The 15,200-nt window shown below is 40.5% G+C and overlaps 1 protein-coding gene across 1 annotated transcript in view; it reads left to right on the top strand.

The window, feature by feature from the left end:
* The first annotated feature begins 1,169 nt into the window (after positions 1-1,169).
* eeig1b (estrogen-induced osteoclastogenesis regulator 1b) overlaps positions 1,170-15,200 on the top strand; it is a 46,378-nt gene continuing 32,347 nt past the window's right edge. Inside the window, exon 1 of the mRNA XM_028462604.1 lies at positions 1,170-1,763. Within this exon, the coding sequence (XP_028318405.1) occupies positions 1,618-1,763 (146 nt within the window). The 5' untranslated portion in view covers positions 1,170-1,617. The remainder of the gene's footprint in view (positions 1,764-15,200) is intronic.

The following is a 15,200-nucleotide window of genomic DNA, read 5'->3' as shown; positions in this document are numbered from 1 at the left end:
AGCCTGTCCTTTCAGACGAATCATATAGAAGGGTGTTTTATATTATATATACAAACGATTACTCAAGAAGTTAAATCTTTTAACAGAGTTTTGTAATATGAATGACATTTCATAAATTTGATATTTGTCTTATACACATGTAACTACTAAAAGTGGGATGAGAAAAAGAGTCTTATCAACACTTCTTCATACTCAAATACATTTGTTTTCAGCAACAACAAAAAAGGTATTATTTAGGAATCGAATTCTGTATAATACAGATAAGATGACGTTGAAACATTTTAGGGCTCAAACTAGGGGGGGTTTACCAATTATATCCCCCCTTCACTCTAGGTGGCCCAAGTCAGCCACCTATTTGAGTATTTTTCCTCTATCAATCTTTAATTCTTATCCCATCTTATGCAGAGCGCACACCCAAGACACTGTATTTTTTATTTTATTTTGTTAATTATATCAGTTTTAATAGTTTCTTATGATGAATTTGGTACCTTAATTACTTGGGGTATTAGGGTTGCCCCACAGACTGTTTAAACCTCCACCATGTTTCACAGTAGAATTTACATTTTAGTAAAATTATTTTGTTATCCTGTAGTAAACAGAGTCCTTTCCTGTCAATCTCATTTCCTGAAATCATGTTTTTACCTTTTATATCACCTAATTCAAGACTTAGCCACATTTTTCCACTGCTTAATGTTCAAATATAGTTGCATGCTTTCCTTTCGTTGGAGCTTTCCAGTGGTTATAGCTTGAATTATGATGTTTTGGAGCCAGCCCCATGTCAAGTGCTTGCTTGAGTTGTATATGACCCTGTGGCTGATTAACCGCTTTATCTTCTTAATCTACTTTGAATACTAGACCAGGAACACCCCAAAAAGCTGCAGTTCCGGTGGGGCCCGTGGTTAACTGTTGCTTGTCGAGTTTTCCCTCACTGACTGATTGATACATATTTCCCACTTACATGAGCTTAACACACGACTTAACAATAAGCATTAATGACGTGAGTGTATTTTAACTTTTACATTTGAATATGTTTTGAAAAATGCATTCGCGAAAAAGGAAAACCAGACTCAGACTCAATTTTTTGAAAATATTATAGAGACCTGCAGCTAATTCGTACGCAGAGAGGCTGACAATTTGTGGACGGTCCCTAACCCGCCCCGTGAGGCGTTTACGGACCGACTAACTGTGGAAGTTTTTGGGGCTAAACGGGAGTTGGGGATTATGAGTTGAATCTAGCAAGTTTCTCTTGGTTCCTTTGCAGATGTAACCAGATGTTCTACGTGGTTCCTCGTGTGCGGAGCCGTAAACTTACTAAGCGGTGAGGACTTTGAGCTGCGGTGTGTGCGTGGCAGAGTGCGAGCCCGTGTTCAGTCGTGTTTCAAGAAGTGGGGAGTGTTAAAACCTGACAGTGATGCGCGAAAGCTGTGTGAGACAAACTGAAGCCCTCGGCTGGTCGAAGACGGTGGGTTTATTCTTGTAAAACGCGAAAAAAAAAAACTCCTTTTCTCTCAAATCCACACATGCCTTAAGAAATGATTAACCTACAGGCACAGAACGGTCTGCAGCTTTCACCATAAAACATATGCCTCACACTGCCTGCGAAGCACACTGAGAAACATGGCTTTCCTCACAAAAAAAAAGAAGTTCAAATTCCAGGTGCACTTCACTCTGGAGGAGCTAACAGCCGTGCCTTTTGTCAATGGAGTGCTGTTCTGCAAGATCCGGCTGATAGATGGAGGTGACTTCGCCGTCTTATCGTCAAGGTAAGTGGATCCACCGGTGTGATGCGTGAAGACTTTTTGCTGTAAAATCGCATTTCTATGCTTTATGTCAAGGGTATTCAATTAAAATTCAAGAAGGTGCTGTTTGCTACATTTTCTTGAAGCAAAGGTCCGTTTAATCAGAATGTCCAATCACATTATGTAATTTATATTTAAGTAGTCTTGTAGTTATATCAACAACTGAGTAAATAACTGTTAACAAGAATTCTTTACAATTCCAATCGCGTTTCTTTTTTTACTATTGATATTGTCACGTAATTGAACTTAACATTTCCATAAAACGATAGGCCTTTTCAAATTAAATGAAAAATCAATGGAGTAAATTGTGGATGTTTAAATGTCTGGACTAATTTCACACATGATAAACATATCTTAACCACAGTTTCAGAGACTCACGTTTTTTGCCTCCTAATTTCAACTTCATTAAATTTTCACTTTTTTGTTTAAATTGAGAACTGAGCTCTAGCATGTCCTGTCAGGATTGATTTACTATACTATCTTTGTTTATTTGTAAGTTATGATATAATGTGTGTAAGTGTATATTTCCAAAACATACAAAAATATTTTTAAATCCAATAAATTCAGAGGAAACATTAATGGAGACGTTGGGCAGTAAATGTGTGGCTCTCTGACGCCAAGTTTAGCTTTTGCACAATACGAGAAATCTGTTTTGGTGGCGTAGTGCAGCAATTAATATAGAGAAAAGAGAGATGAGAATAAGGATGGCAAAATTTAATAATGATAAAATATAAACGAATGTTAAGGAAAACAAAAGAGCAAAACAAGAATGACATTCTCAGAGAGTCTAATTGTCTCCCTTTCTCCAGCTCCGTGTATGCATCTCTTTTTCTCCAGCTGCGTCGCCTGTTTCTATTATTTTTTTCTCCATAATGCAAACTTTAATTTCTTTTTTCTTTCTGTTTTAATGTGTGATACTTTCCCTCTCCTCCTCTGCTTTGAGTCGACATTGTTTAACTCCAGCAATGCACAAACATGATTGGTTGAGCCTTGTCACATGTAGCGGTGTCCCGATCCGATGTTGATATCGGATATCGGTCCGATATCAACCAGAAAATGAATATCAGATTTTGTCGGACTGCATCTAATCGCCGATATATATTATATTATATTTATTCAATTGTAGAATACTGTAGATATTATATTGAAGGTTAACATTTATGTAACCAATTGGTTAATAATGAATGGGTCAGTTTTTTATCATACCTTCTGTTGCTGACTATTGTTCTCTGTTTGAGTAACATCACTTGATCAAGCCTTTTCTAACATTCCACACTACAAAATAAGTAATAAAAGTATCTTTGATTCGTGCTGATATTGTATCGGGTTGATATTGGCCACGACTCAAGGCTGCAATATCTGTATTGTATCGTAAGTGAAAAAGTTGTATCGGGACATCCCTAGTCACATGCAATTTGTTTGAACTTTACCTTTTCGGCTAGAGCGCTACCATACCGTGTTTTTCATCTATCTATAATGCAAGAAAGGTCTGTGTGTGTGTGTGCGTGCGTTTGTGTGTTTAGCGAATATTTTCCCGATGCGGTGCCTGTTTGACCTGAAACTTTGTCAACAGCTTCCAAATACCCTGAGTTTGTGCATCTGTTATTTTTGAGTAATTTGGTCATTTCCAAATGTTTATTTTTTTTTTTATTTCGGCTTGACAGCACATTCATGTTCACCCAGTAGTGAAACCTATGTTCACCCAGTAGTGAAACCTATTCCGCTTTTGACCTCAGTGTGTGAGGGAGCGCTAGCGCACCATCTATATCTATTTCACTACACAGCTCACTTCCGATGCGTGCCAGAGCTCCTGTGGACTTCTCTTTTGAGGAAAAACAAGTTTTTACTCTGGTTGTAACGATTCACTCAACTCCCGATACGATTCGATTCACGATACGATTTTCTCACGATTTATTTTACAAAATGGGAATGTAGACAGATATTCCTCTTTTTTTGGGGGGAAAAAACAAGAAAATACTATACCATTTTCCTTTTATAGTTAATTGTCAAAAGAATCCCTTGATAACTATTCAAAACAATGCAATTTAACTAAAAAAAAAAATCTTGAATGAAATAAATAAAGGAATAATACAAATGAAGAAGAAGCCTATTAATTTAAATTCTGGTTCTATAGTAAACAATGCAAAACTACATAATAGTTCCTTTTCTTTTTAAAAGTGCAACTGAAAATGTATTTTGTGCCTTAACAATTGGACTTGAAAAAAAAAAAAAAACCCAGTAATTTCACTGTATTTACGTCAGATATTTGTTTGGAGCAGCAGATGGCGCTGGTAACCCAGTGGTCGGTTGGCATGCAGATATCCTTGCAGTGAAGAAGAGAAGCTATGCTAGCAGACAGAGCTAATAGAAAAATGTGACTTTTACAGATATTCACGTAATATTACAGATATTATTTCGGTGCTAAAGGGGTAAGGAATAATTTATGAACATGTTTAAGGTAGATGGCGCCCAGAAAGAAAGTAGTAGCAGATTCCGCCCGCTGCCTTCACTTTTAGACGAGAAGGATAGATAGCACCCTCTGCTGTTTAAAAAAAAAGTACTGTGATTCATTTTTCAGAGCATCGATGTGAATTGTGATACCTATGAATCGATTTTTAACTGCCTTACGATTAATCGTTACATCCCTATTTTTATTGTTCCTTATTTGGTGATGACGTTTCAAAATATTTATTTTCATGTTAGTTTGACAGTTTGCTATTTAGACCCGGAAGTTATGATGGGACCTTGAAGTTATTGACGGGCAATGGCTGCTGTGTTGAAAGCTGCACATTTCTCAGCAGCTGGTGTGTGTGTGAGAGAACCAATGGAGGAGATTGATTCCCAGGTAGGGAGTCTACACACACACGTCGATCAGGTGCGCTTCACTATCAATCACCATTGACGTGACATGCGTGCAGGTATGAGTGTTGAGTGTATAAAGGACCACTATTTAGTCCGGTTACAGTCTGTGTCTATAGGGTGGTAGTGACTGTAGTGTTACTCTCTGAGTCAGATCTAGGTGTTTACATGTTACGTAGATTATGCTACATAGTAAAGCGCGCCTGATTACTGCAGCTTGAATTTAGAATGGAATTAAACCAGGGAAATCACACACACTATTTTACCTTGCACCCACAAATATACCCCTTTATAACACTCATAGTATGTACACCTCTTTGTACATCCAACCTACTCTACTACCAACTTACTCATTTGGCCATAATTGAGAACTCTACTTATGCTCCCACTAGGGATGTAACGATTATCCGTAAGGCAGTTAAAAATTGATTCATAGGTATCACGGTTCACATCGATGCTCTGAAAATTGAATTGCAGTAAATACAGAGTAGACTGTTTTTTTTTTTTTTTTTTTTAAAGTCTAATTATTAAGGCACAAAATACACTTTCAGTTGCACTTTTAAAAAGAAAAGGAACTATTATGTAGTTTTGCATTGTTTTTTATAGAACCAGAATTTAAATGAATAGAATCAGAATCAGAAATGTTTTTAATGGCCATGTACAGTTTTAAGGACAGTACAAGGAATTTGTCTTGGTAGTTGGTGCACAAAACAAACAACAAAAAAAATAAAAATAAAAAAAACAAAGAACAACCCAGAAACAATAATAATAATAATAATAATAATAATAATAATAATAATAATAATAATAATGATAAATAGGCTTCTTCTTCATTTGTATTATTACTTTATTTATTTCATTCAAGATTTATTTTTAGTTAAATTGCATTGTTTTGAATAGTTATCAAGGGATTATTTTGACAATGAAATATAAAAGAAAAATAGTACAGTATTTTCAAGTTTTTTTTTTCCCCCGTTTTGTGAAACTAGTACAGTGCCCGTTGGAAGTATGCATTTATGTTGGAGCATAAGCGGTATATTTGCGGGTGCAAATGTGGGTGCAATTTTCCTGGTTTAATTCTATGGGATATGAGCATGATAAATGTGTTTGTTGTTTGTTTTTGTTTTTTTTACTCACTTTTATATTTTTTTGTTTGGTATATTTTTCTGTATTGTATGTTTTTTGGAGTCATTATGTGTATTTTTGTATCTTTCTTTTTTTTTGAACTTTTTATTCATATTTTTCACAGAACAAAACAAAACAAAAAGAACATTATCTGAGACAAGTGAAAAACAAAAAATAATAATGAAAATAAATGAAAGTGTTCTGTACACATACGATGCACATAATATGACCATTCACTTCTCAACATACATGGCACACTAATACACAGCAATATCTGATATACAATATATAAAAATAAAATAAAATAAATATATATACATACACATACTCACACATATATACTGTGTGTATATATATATATATATATATATATATATATATATATATATATATATACATACACATACACACACAGTAATAGTAGTAATACACGTAAAATGTATCTTTGGTCAGCATCAAAATCATCAACTGATATAACACCCATTAAGTAAAACAGTACGTTTGAGGGGACTTCTCTTTTTACAATTTTCTCTATTTTTTCTTTAATACTTTTCCAATATGCAAGGATTACTGGACAGTCCCAAAATATATGTGTATGGTCACCTATTTTACCACATTGTCTCCAGCATAAAGCCGAAGAGGTATCTTTCACATAATTTAAAATAACCAGAGTATGAAAATAATGCAGTTTAAGTTTCCAGTCGAATTCCTTCCACTGTCGACTATTAATTCCCTTATGGCACCTATCACAGAGTTTGTCCCATAACTCATCTTCTATTACTGTATTGGTTTCTAATTCCCACTTTTCCTTGATATTATAAGTATTTTCAACAATGTCTATTGACAATCTTTTAGAAAGATGAGAAACATGTTTACCAATGGGGAGGTGTTTTTCTGAAATTGTGATAAAATATTGTTCTATGCCGTTTGGGATTTTGCCAATTCTTTCTTTTTCCTTATGGTTTGTAATGTAGTGCCTAATTTGCAAATATCTATAAAAGTCACTTGGGTCACTTTTTATTTGTTTAATCAGCTTATTATAATTTGCGTCAAAAAGTTTTGTTGTTTCCAGTGTTATAATAATTCCCAAGTACCTAAATCCTTGTTTAGACCAGTGAAATGACGCTGTCTCGTTTAGATGTTTAGGCCATGTTCCTGATATCATCATTGCCTCTGACTTATTTTGATTAATTTTGTATCCAGATATGTCTCCATAATCTTTAAGGACACACAATGTGCAACAATGACCAACATTACACTAGCATTTAAGAAAGGTCTTAGTGAGTGTGAACCACTCATGTAAACGTCGAGTCCGTCAGATGATCTTCTATTCTTTTTTTTTTTTTTTTGCTTTGTGACAACTTACATTTTTATTATGTATTATGCTATTATTACTTTCAGTCTATGCATTGTTCATACACGCTCAACAATATGTATGCCTTTAGCAGCCCTGATTTAAAATCGAACTGAAGTGAATTTTAGTTGTTATATACCTCCGACTCAGAGCTCCGTGTCTCGGTCTAAACTATCTTCTTCTCTATCGCTCATGTGTTTACAGCTGCTTAGCTGTGTGTGCAGCGATTGGCTTTGGCCGCACACGTGACTCTTGCTCTTACTCTTGCTCTTACTCTTGGGCGACCGTGGCTCAGGTGGTAGTGGGTCGTCTTCTGATCGAGAGGTTGGGGGTTCGATCCCAGTACCTGACTGTGTCGAAGTGTCCTTGGGCAAGACACTGAACCCTAAGTTGCTCCCAGTGGTCGCCTTGCATGGCAGTCCTGTCCCACTGGTGTGTGAATGTGAGAGTGATTGGGTGAATGAGCTGATATGTAAAGCGCTTTGAGACTGCTTCAGTGTGGTGATAAAGCGCTATATAAAATCAAGTCCATTTACCATTTACCATTTACTCTTGAGCTGTGCAGTGAAGATGGTGCGCTAGCGCCCCCTCACACCCTGAGGTCAAAAGCTGAATAGGTTTCATTTCGGCGCCCTCCAGAAGTGAAATAAAATTAATGACCAAATTACTCCAAAATAACAGATACACACACTGGGGGTATTTTGAACCCGTCGACCGAGTTTCAAGTCGAACTGGCACCTCGTCCGGGAGATATTTGCTCCACACACACACATCCACACAACCACACAGACCTCCCTTGAATTATAGTATAGATAAATTGTGAGAGAATCACATCGTGAATCGAATCGTATCGGGAGTTGAGTGAATCCTTACATCCCTAGCTCCCATTATATAAATACATACTTCCAACGGGTACTGTACTAGTAATAACTAAATGACAGAAACATGGCTGCTTTTTGCCCTGACTCCTGAAGGAATGGACCAGGGGAAAGAGGCGATGGCAGCAGCTGACTCTTCGGCTAGTTAATCAGTGCAAGATTCACTAATCCATATTAAAAGCTAGCATTTGAAAGAATCAAGTGCTGTATCCTTTGATTTCAAAGTTGGCCAAGAGGTATGTGCATTCCTGGCACGAGTGTCTCTGCGGAGGGAGTGTTCTCTAGGAGGCACAGTACCTGCACACTGGAGCACACTGAAAGGATCAGTATTATGCTATTTTTCACCCATCTGAATTTTAGTCATTTATTTTGGTGCTTTTTTATGTTGCTACAAAAGAGCAATATAACCTGCCACTGTGAAAGTTGTGCAATAAACCTTTCAGATTTGAAATTGTATTTGTTTAATTTCAGATATTTTGAACATACATGAATATACAGTATCTGCTAATTATAGCCATATCATACCACCATTAAGAGAGTTTAACTCTACAATTTAAGAAATAGAAGAATATAAGAAATAGAAAGAAATACATTTTTTTATTGGGAACCCATTGAATTTCCCAGAAACCCACTCAAATCACCACCTGTGGGTCCCGGGACTCACTACATTGAAAACCTATCAATATCACTGTCATGCATATACATAATTAGGCGTGTATGCTGATGCCGACTTTCATTGACCGAGTTTACCCCTGGTAGAGGGAAACACTGACATTTTAGGGCCTTCAGGGGCCACAATTCGGACTCTGCCCGGGATGTACATATTCGGACTGGTGGGGGACCCGATCAGAGCACTTTTTGAAAATCGATGGAATAGACTTCCAATCTCTGCCAGCCAGGACTCTACCCATTTCACTTTTTTACATGATCAGCAATTAGAAAATCCAGCTACTGTTTCCTGATGGGCTCTGATGAGGGTAGTAAAAATATATTTATCCCTTGTTCAATGCAGCCCAAAACAGCACAATTTTTACGACAATGCCCTGCCTTTGCCATGTTTGTTTTATCTGTGAGGTAGTTTGAGAGGGAGGAGCACACATTCTTATGTTGTGTAGGAGGAATGAGGATTTTCAGGAGGAGGAGTTGGAAATCCCACTGAGCTCACTTTTTTACAAACTGCGTGGAATAGCAAGAGAAGGAGGAAACAGAACTTTTCCAACTTTGGCTCTCTGAATGAGGCTAAAGGAATGTATATCACTGAGCAAAACCATTGTGAAATGAACTACTCATAATGCTCTCCCTTTAAATCGGAGCATGATGACAGCAAATGTGATATCTACAGCAATGATGGTGAGTAGCTGCACATTTGCCTCTGCACTTGCTTGCTCTGGTATGATTTGTTCGTGTTGTGAGAGCTCATGTTGTAGGTTTTATGTTTTTAAAGCTGCTTTGATTATGGATAGCAAAATGTTTAGTTATTTGTGGGATTTATGCAGCTCATTGAATATTTTGTTTGGAAGTCTTTATTTATTTTTAGTGAAAAAGCTAGTTTTTGTGTTTGTTCAGATTGAATTATCCATCCATCCATCCATCTTCTTCCGCTTTTATCCGGGGCTGGGTGGCGGAGGCAGCAGTCTCAGCAGAGATGCCCAGACCTCCCGATCCACGCACACCTCCTCCAGCTGTTCTGGGGGGACCCCGAGGCGACACCAGGCCAGCTCAGAGACATAGTCCCTCCAGCGTGTCCTGGGCCTTCTACGAGGCCTCTTCCCAATAGGACATGCCTGAAACACCTCCCGAGGGAGGCGACCAGGAGGCATCCGAAACAGATGCCCAAGCCACCTCAGCTGGCTCCTTTCGACGTGAAGGAGCAGCGACTCTACTCCGAGCACCTCCCGAGTGACTGAGCTTCTCACCCTGTCTCGAAGGGTGCGCCCAGCCACCCTGCGAAGGAAACTCATTTTGGCTGCCTGTATCCACGATCTTGTCCTTTCGGTCATTACCCAAATCTCATGACCATAGGTGAGGGTAGGAACGTAGATCGATCGGTAAATTAAGAGCTTTGCCCCCCCGGCTCAGCTCCCTCTTCACCACAACAGTCCGATACAGCGACCGCATCACTGCTGACGCCACACCGATCCGTCTATCGATCTCACGCTCCATCCTATCCTCACTCGTGAACAAGACCCCGGGATACTTGAACTCCTCCACTCACTTGAGGCAAGGACTCTCCACCGACCCAGAGAGGGGAAGCCACCTTTTTCCGGTGGAGAACCATGGCCTCAGATTTGGAGGTGCTGATACTCATCCCGGCTGCTTCACACTCGGCTGCAAACCGCCCCAGTGCACGCTGAAGGTCCTGATTTGAGGAAGCCAAAAGAACAACATCATCTGCAAACAGCAGAGATGAAATCCTGAGGTTCCCAAATCGGACCCCCTCCGGTCCCTGGCTGCACCTAGAAATTCTGTCCATAAAAGTAATGAACAGCACACCCTCTGATCCCCCTTCTTAAAGAGAGGGACCACCACCCCGGTCTGCCAATCCAGCGGCGCTGTCCCTAACTGTCACGTGATGTTGCAGAGATGTGTCAACCAAGACAGTCCTACAACATCCAGAGACTTAAGGTACTCAGGACGAATCTCATCCACCCCTGGAGCCCTGCCCCCGAGGAGCTTTTCAACCACCTCGGTGACTTCATCCAGGGTGATGGGCGAGTCCGCCTCTTAGTCCCCAGCCTCTGCTTCCTCATCGGAAAACGTGGCAGTGGGATTGAGGAGACCCTCGAAGTACTCCTTCCACCACCCGACAACATCCCCAGTTGAGGTCAGCAGCTCCCTCCCTGCACTGTAAACAGTGTTGGTGAAGCACTGCTTCCCCCTCCTGAGACCCCAAGCGGTTTGCCAGAATCTCTTTGAGGCCGACTGATAGTCCTCCTCCATGGCTTCTCCGAACTCCTCCCAGACCTGAGTTTTTGCCTCTGCGACCGCACGGGCTGCAGCACGCTTGGCCTGCCGGTACCTCTCGGCTGCCTCCGGAGTCCTACCAGCCAAAAAGGCCAGGTAGGTCTCCTTCTTCAGCTTGACGGCATCCCTTACTTCCGGGCGCCACCACCGGGTTCGGGGATTGCCGCTGCGACAGGCACCAGAGACTTTACGGCCACAGCTGCGAATGGCCGTATCAACAATGGAGGAGGAGAACATGGTCCACTCGGACTCCTTGTCTCCCACCTCCCTCGGGATCTGGGAGAAGCTCATCCAGAGGTGGGAGTTGAAGACCCCACTGACAGAGGGATCCACCAGACGTTCCCAACAGACCCTCACCACACGTTTGGGCCTGCCAGGTCTGACCTGCTTCCTCCCCTGCCAGCGGATCCAGCTCACCACCAGGTGGTGATCAGTTGACAGCTCAGCCCCTCTCTTCACCCGAGTGTCCGAGACACGTGGCCGGAGATCAGGTGATACAACTACAAAGTCGATCATCGACCTCCGGCCTAGAGTGTCCTGGTGCCACGTACACTTATGGACACCCTTGTGCTCGAACACTTATGGACACCCTTGTGCTCGAACATGGTGTTCGTTATTGACAAACTGTAACTAGCACAGAAGTCCAATAACAAAACACCACTCGGGTTCAGATCGAGGAGGCCGTTCTTCCCAATCACCCCTGTCCAGGTCTCACTGTCGCGGCCCACGAGGGCGTTGAAGTCCCCCAGTAGAACAATGGAGTCCCCAGTCGAGACACCGTCTAGTACCCTTCCCAGGGACCCCAAGAAGGCCGGGTACTCTGCGCCAATGTTGGCCCCGTAGGCCGAAACAACGGTGAGAGACCTGTTCCCAACCCGAAGGCGTAGGGACGCGACCCTCTCGTTCACTGGGGTAAACTCCAACACATGGCGGCTGAGCTGGGGGCCAATAAGCAAGCCCACCCCAGCCCGCCGCCTCTTCCCGCGGGCAACGCCAGAGAAGTGGAGCGTCCAGTCTCTCTCCAGGAGTTGGGATCCAGAGCCCAAGCTGTGCGTGGAGGTGAGCCCGACTATATCTAGCCGGTACCTCTCAACCTCCCGCATAAGCTCAGGCTCCTTCCCCCCCAGCGAGGTGACGTTGGCGGACCGGGCCGCCGAGGCAACCCCCCTCGACCGCCACACAGTCCTCTCTGCACCCAACCCCTACGGATCCCTTTGCGGGTGGTGGGTCCACAGGAGTGCGGGCCCACGTCGTCCTTTCGGGCTAGGCCCGGCCGGGCCCCGTGGGCAAAGGCCCGACCACCAGGTGCTCGCATTCGAGCCCCAGCCCCAGGCCTGGCTCCAGGACGGGGCCCCGGCTGTGCCATACCGGGCAACGTCACGGTCCATGCTTTTATAATGTCCATAGAGGGTCTTCTAAACTGCGCTTAGTCTGACCCGTCACCAAGGACCTCTTTGACATGGGAGACCCGACCAGGGGCATAATACCCCAGACAACATGGCTCCTTGGATCATTCGGGCACTCAAACAACCCCACCACGTTAAGGTGGCAGTTCACGGGGTTGAATTAGCTGAATAAAATACTTTGGGCCTGAGCAACAGAAGTTGTGTGATGGCCCTATTGTTCCCTTAAGGTTTTTTTTTCTTCTTTTTAATATTATTATTCTGTTACTACCACTTTACTTGGATTTTTGAGACCCTTCCTGGGGGTGCAATTTGTTTTCAGTGGATTAAGCTAGCTGGATGGCATTCAGTTGTTGAATGCATTAGACTGTGACTAGCAAAAATTTATTTTGGACCTATAATCTAAATTCAACAGAAAGTCTGAAATTTTGTATTTAGCGGGCCAAATTTGGCATTTTTTCTCAATTTTAGGCCAAACCACACCATATTTTAAATCAGCAGCCTCTAGCACACATTTGCACTAGACTTTCCAAAATGTACACACTTTTATAGAATCTATTAAGATGCACAAAAAAGTCTCTTGTATATTGATATTCTAAAACCCATAGGAAGCTTGCTATTTTTATAGATTTAAAGAGGATTTTAGTCTCTAGCTACAAGAGGAATCATCATAGTGGCCTGAAACTTGTGCACATCACATAAGGACTGATGAGAAGTCAATAGGTCTTGAATAGGGGTGCACTTACCTGCCGATTCTGATTTTTGCCAATCCCGATTTTTAATTTTTTTTTAAAGCATACATGTTGAATATACCAATCTTATTTTATTATAAAACATTGAACAATATCCACGAAACAATATAACTTGTTTTAACTGCACATGAGGTAGTTATTTCAAATATAAATTAAAAGTTTAGAACATTGCTCTCCAAAATACTAAATTATATCACTTTTTTTTTTTTTAGTCTTTCATTTTTCACATTTTAAAAACAAACTAAACTTGTCCATCAGGTTACACTGCAGACCAGCAATATTTTGGTTTTAACAAATACAGAAAACACAGGGTTTGGCATAAATGATAAAATAAAAATCTACAGGATAAACTAAAAAAAAAACATCTTAAATGACCAATAAAGTGTCCTGAGTTTTAGGCTTCCTTGTAGTGCAAACATTTTTTAAAAAATGTCCAAATGCAGGAGCTTTGTGGATTTTTAAATGTAAAAATATCAATCTAAAAATAATCTGCAGCAGTTTACAAGATAAAAGCTCCTATAAGTCAAACATTCTAAAAAATAATAAAGTGCATCATGTGTAACATTTTCATAAGTGAATGGGTAATGACAGAATAAACATGACACTTATTAGTCACTTGTTCATTAGTTTTCACTGATGATAAGCTCTAACAGCACTCCACTAGCTCTTTGCTCCGTCATCTTTAGCATTAACTTGATTTCTAGCTTCAAATGCTCCGCACTCAGCGGTGTAGCGGTGTCTTATAGTAAATGAGGTAGAGTTTTGTTTGCGGCTCCACCACGACTTGATTTTGTGTTACAGGAATTACAAAATTTCAAATTGCGATCTTTTGCTCTCTTTTTTTGTGTAATACTGCCGAACTGCGGACATACTAAGCTAAGGCTTGATAAAATGTTTTACTTGACCTCACGTGTACACAAGAATAATGTACAGGCCTATTACTGACTGGGCTTCTGAAAGATAGTCAAATTAAATATGTTCTCTCATAAAAACGTAAAGTGCATTGAAGTTCATGATGAAAAGCAGCTTCTCTGCACATTGAGTTGCCCTGTGTATGAAATGCGCTATACAAATAAATTTGCCTTGCCTTTATCTGTTTCTGACATTCTCTCACGATCAGCTCTGCTCTCCTGCGTAATGTAATTCTCTATCTCAAAGCAGGTTTTCCACATCCATTGCGGCGTACATAATTTCTTGTGCGCAAAGAAATAATGAGCGGTAAAAAAAAAAAGCCCAGTAAAATTCTGGAAAACAGTCACCAGGAATAAATATTTGCTCCCTGGTAAAGATAGTATCTCTAACAGCTGGTAAAATGATAAACTGGTGATATTACAGCCTGTGAATGCAGTACGGGGACGCATTTACTCTGTCTCCGGTACAGTTTGGATCGGGCCCAAAAAATCCAACCCGACCCATATGGAAGCCCAAAAGAGTCATAATTATATAAATAAAAACAATATTTTGAAATAAATACCATTTTGATAAATAACAGACAAATATATAATATGGCCATTAAATTGTTAAATAAGGTAATATTATTATGAAATACGTTTTATTATTCTTAAATATCTATTTCCACAATGGTCTTTTTTATTTCATAATGTCCTTTTCCACAATGGCCTTTTTATTTCATAATGTCCTTTTGCACAATGGCCTTTTTATTTCATAATGTCGTTTTTCAGCAGAATGACTTCGGTCTGTCAATCAAAGAACATACGGTGGAGCCAGTGAAGTGATTGGCTGATCCTTTACACAGACATTAGCAGCAACACTTGCAGTATTGGTTCATGGAGACTTATCACTAATGCTGAGAAGCCTGAGCGCTGAGTGCATCACACGTTAGAGTAACACAGTCTCATTCTCAACTCGTCACATATTGACCATTGGTCAGGACCCCTTAGCATCAGTGTTTGATGCACGGAGTACCCCTTTGGTGTTTTTTTTTTTTTTTTACGCTGAGGGTCCGTGTTCCACCCAACATGGCGGACACGTATATTTTAATAGCAAATTGCCTTATTTCAAGATTGTAGAAATGTTTTGATGACATTTCTAGTGAGAAATATACC

Source organism: Gouania willdenowi, chromosome 12 (genome assembly GCF_900634775.1).
Source record: "Gouania willdenowi chromosome 12, fGouWil2.1, whole genome shotgun sequence".
NCBI classification, from domain to species: Eukaryota; Metazoa; Chordata; class Actinopteri; order Blenniiformes; family Gobiesocidae; genus Gouania; species Gouania willdenowi.
The sequence above is the reverse complement of the archived record's forward strand: the minus strand, read 5'-3'. Positions and strand labels throughout refer to the sequence as shown.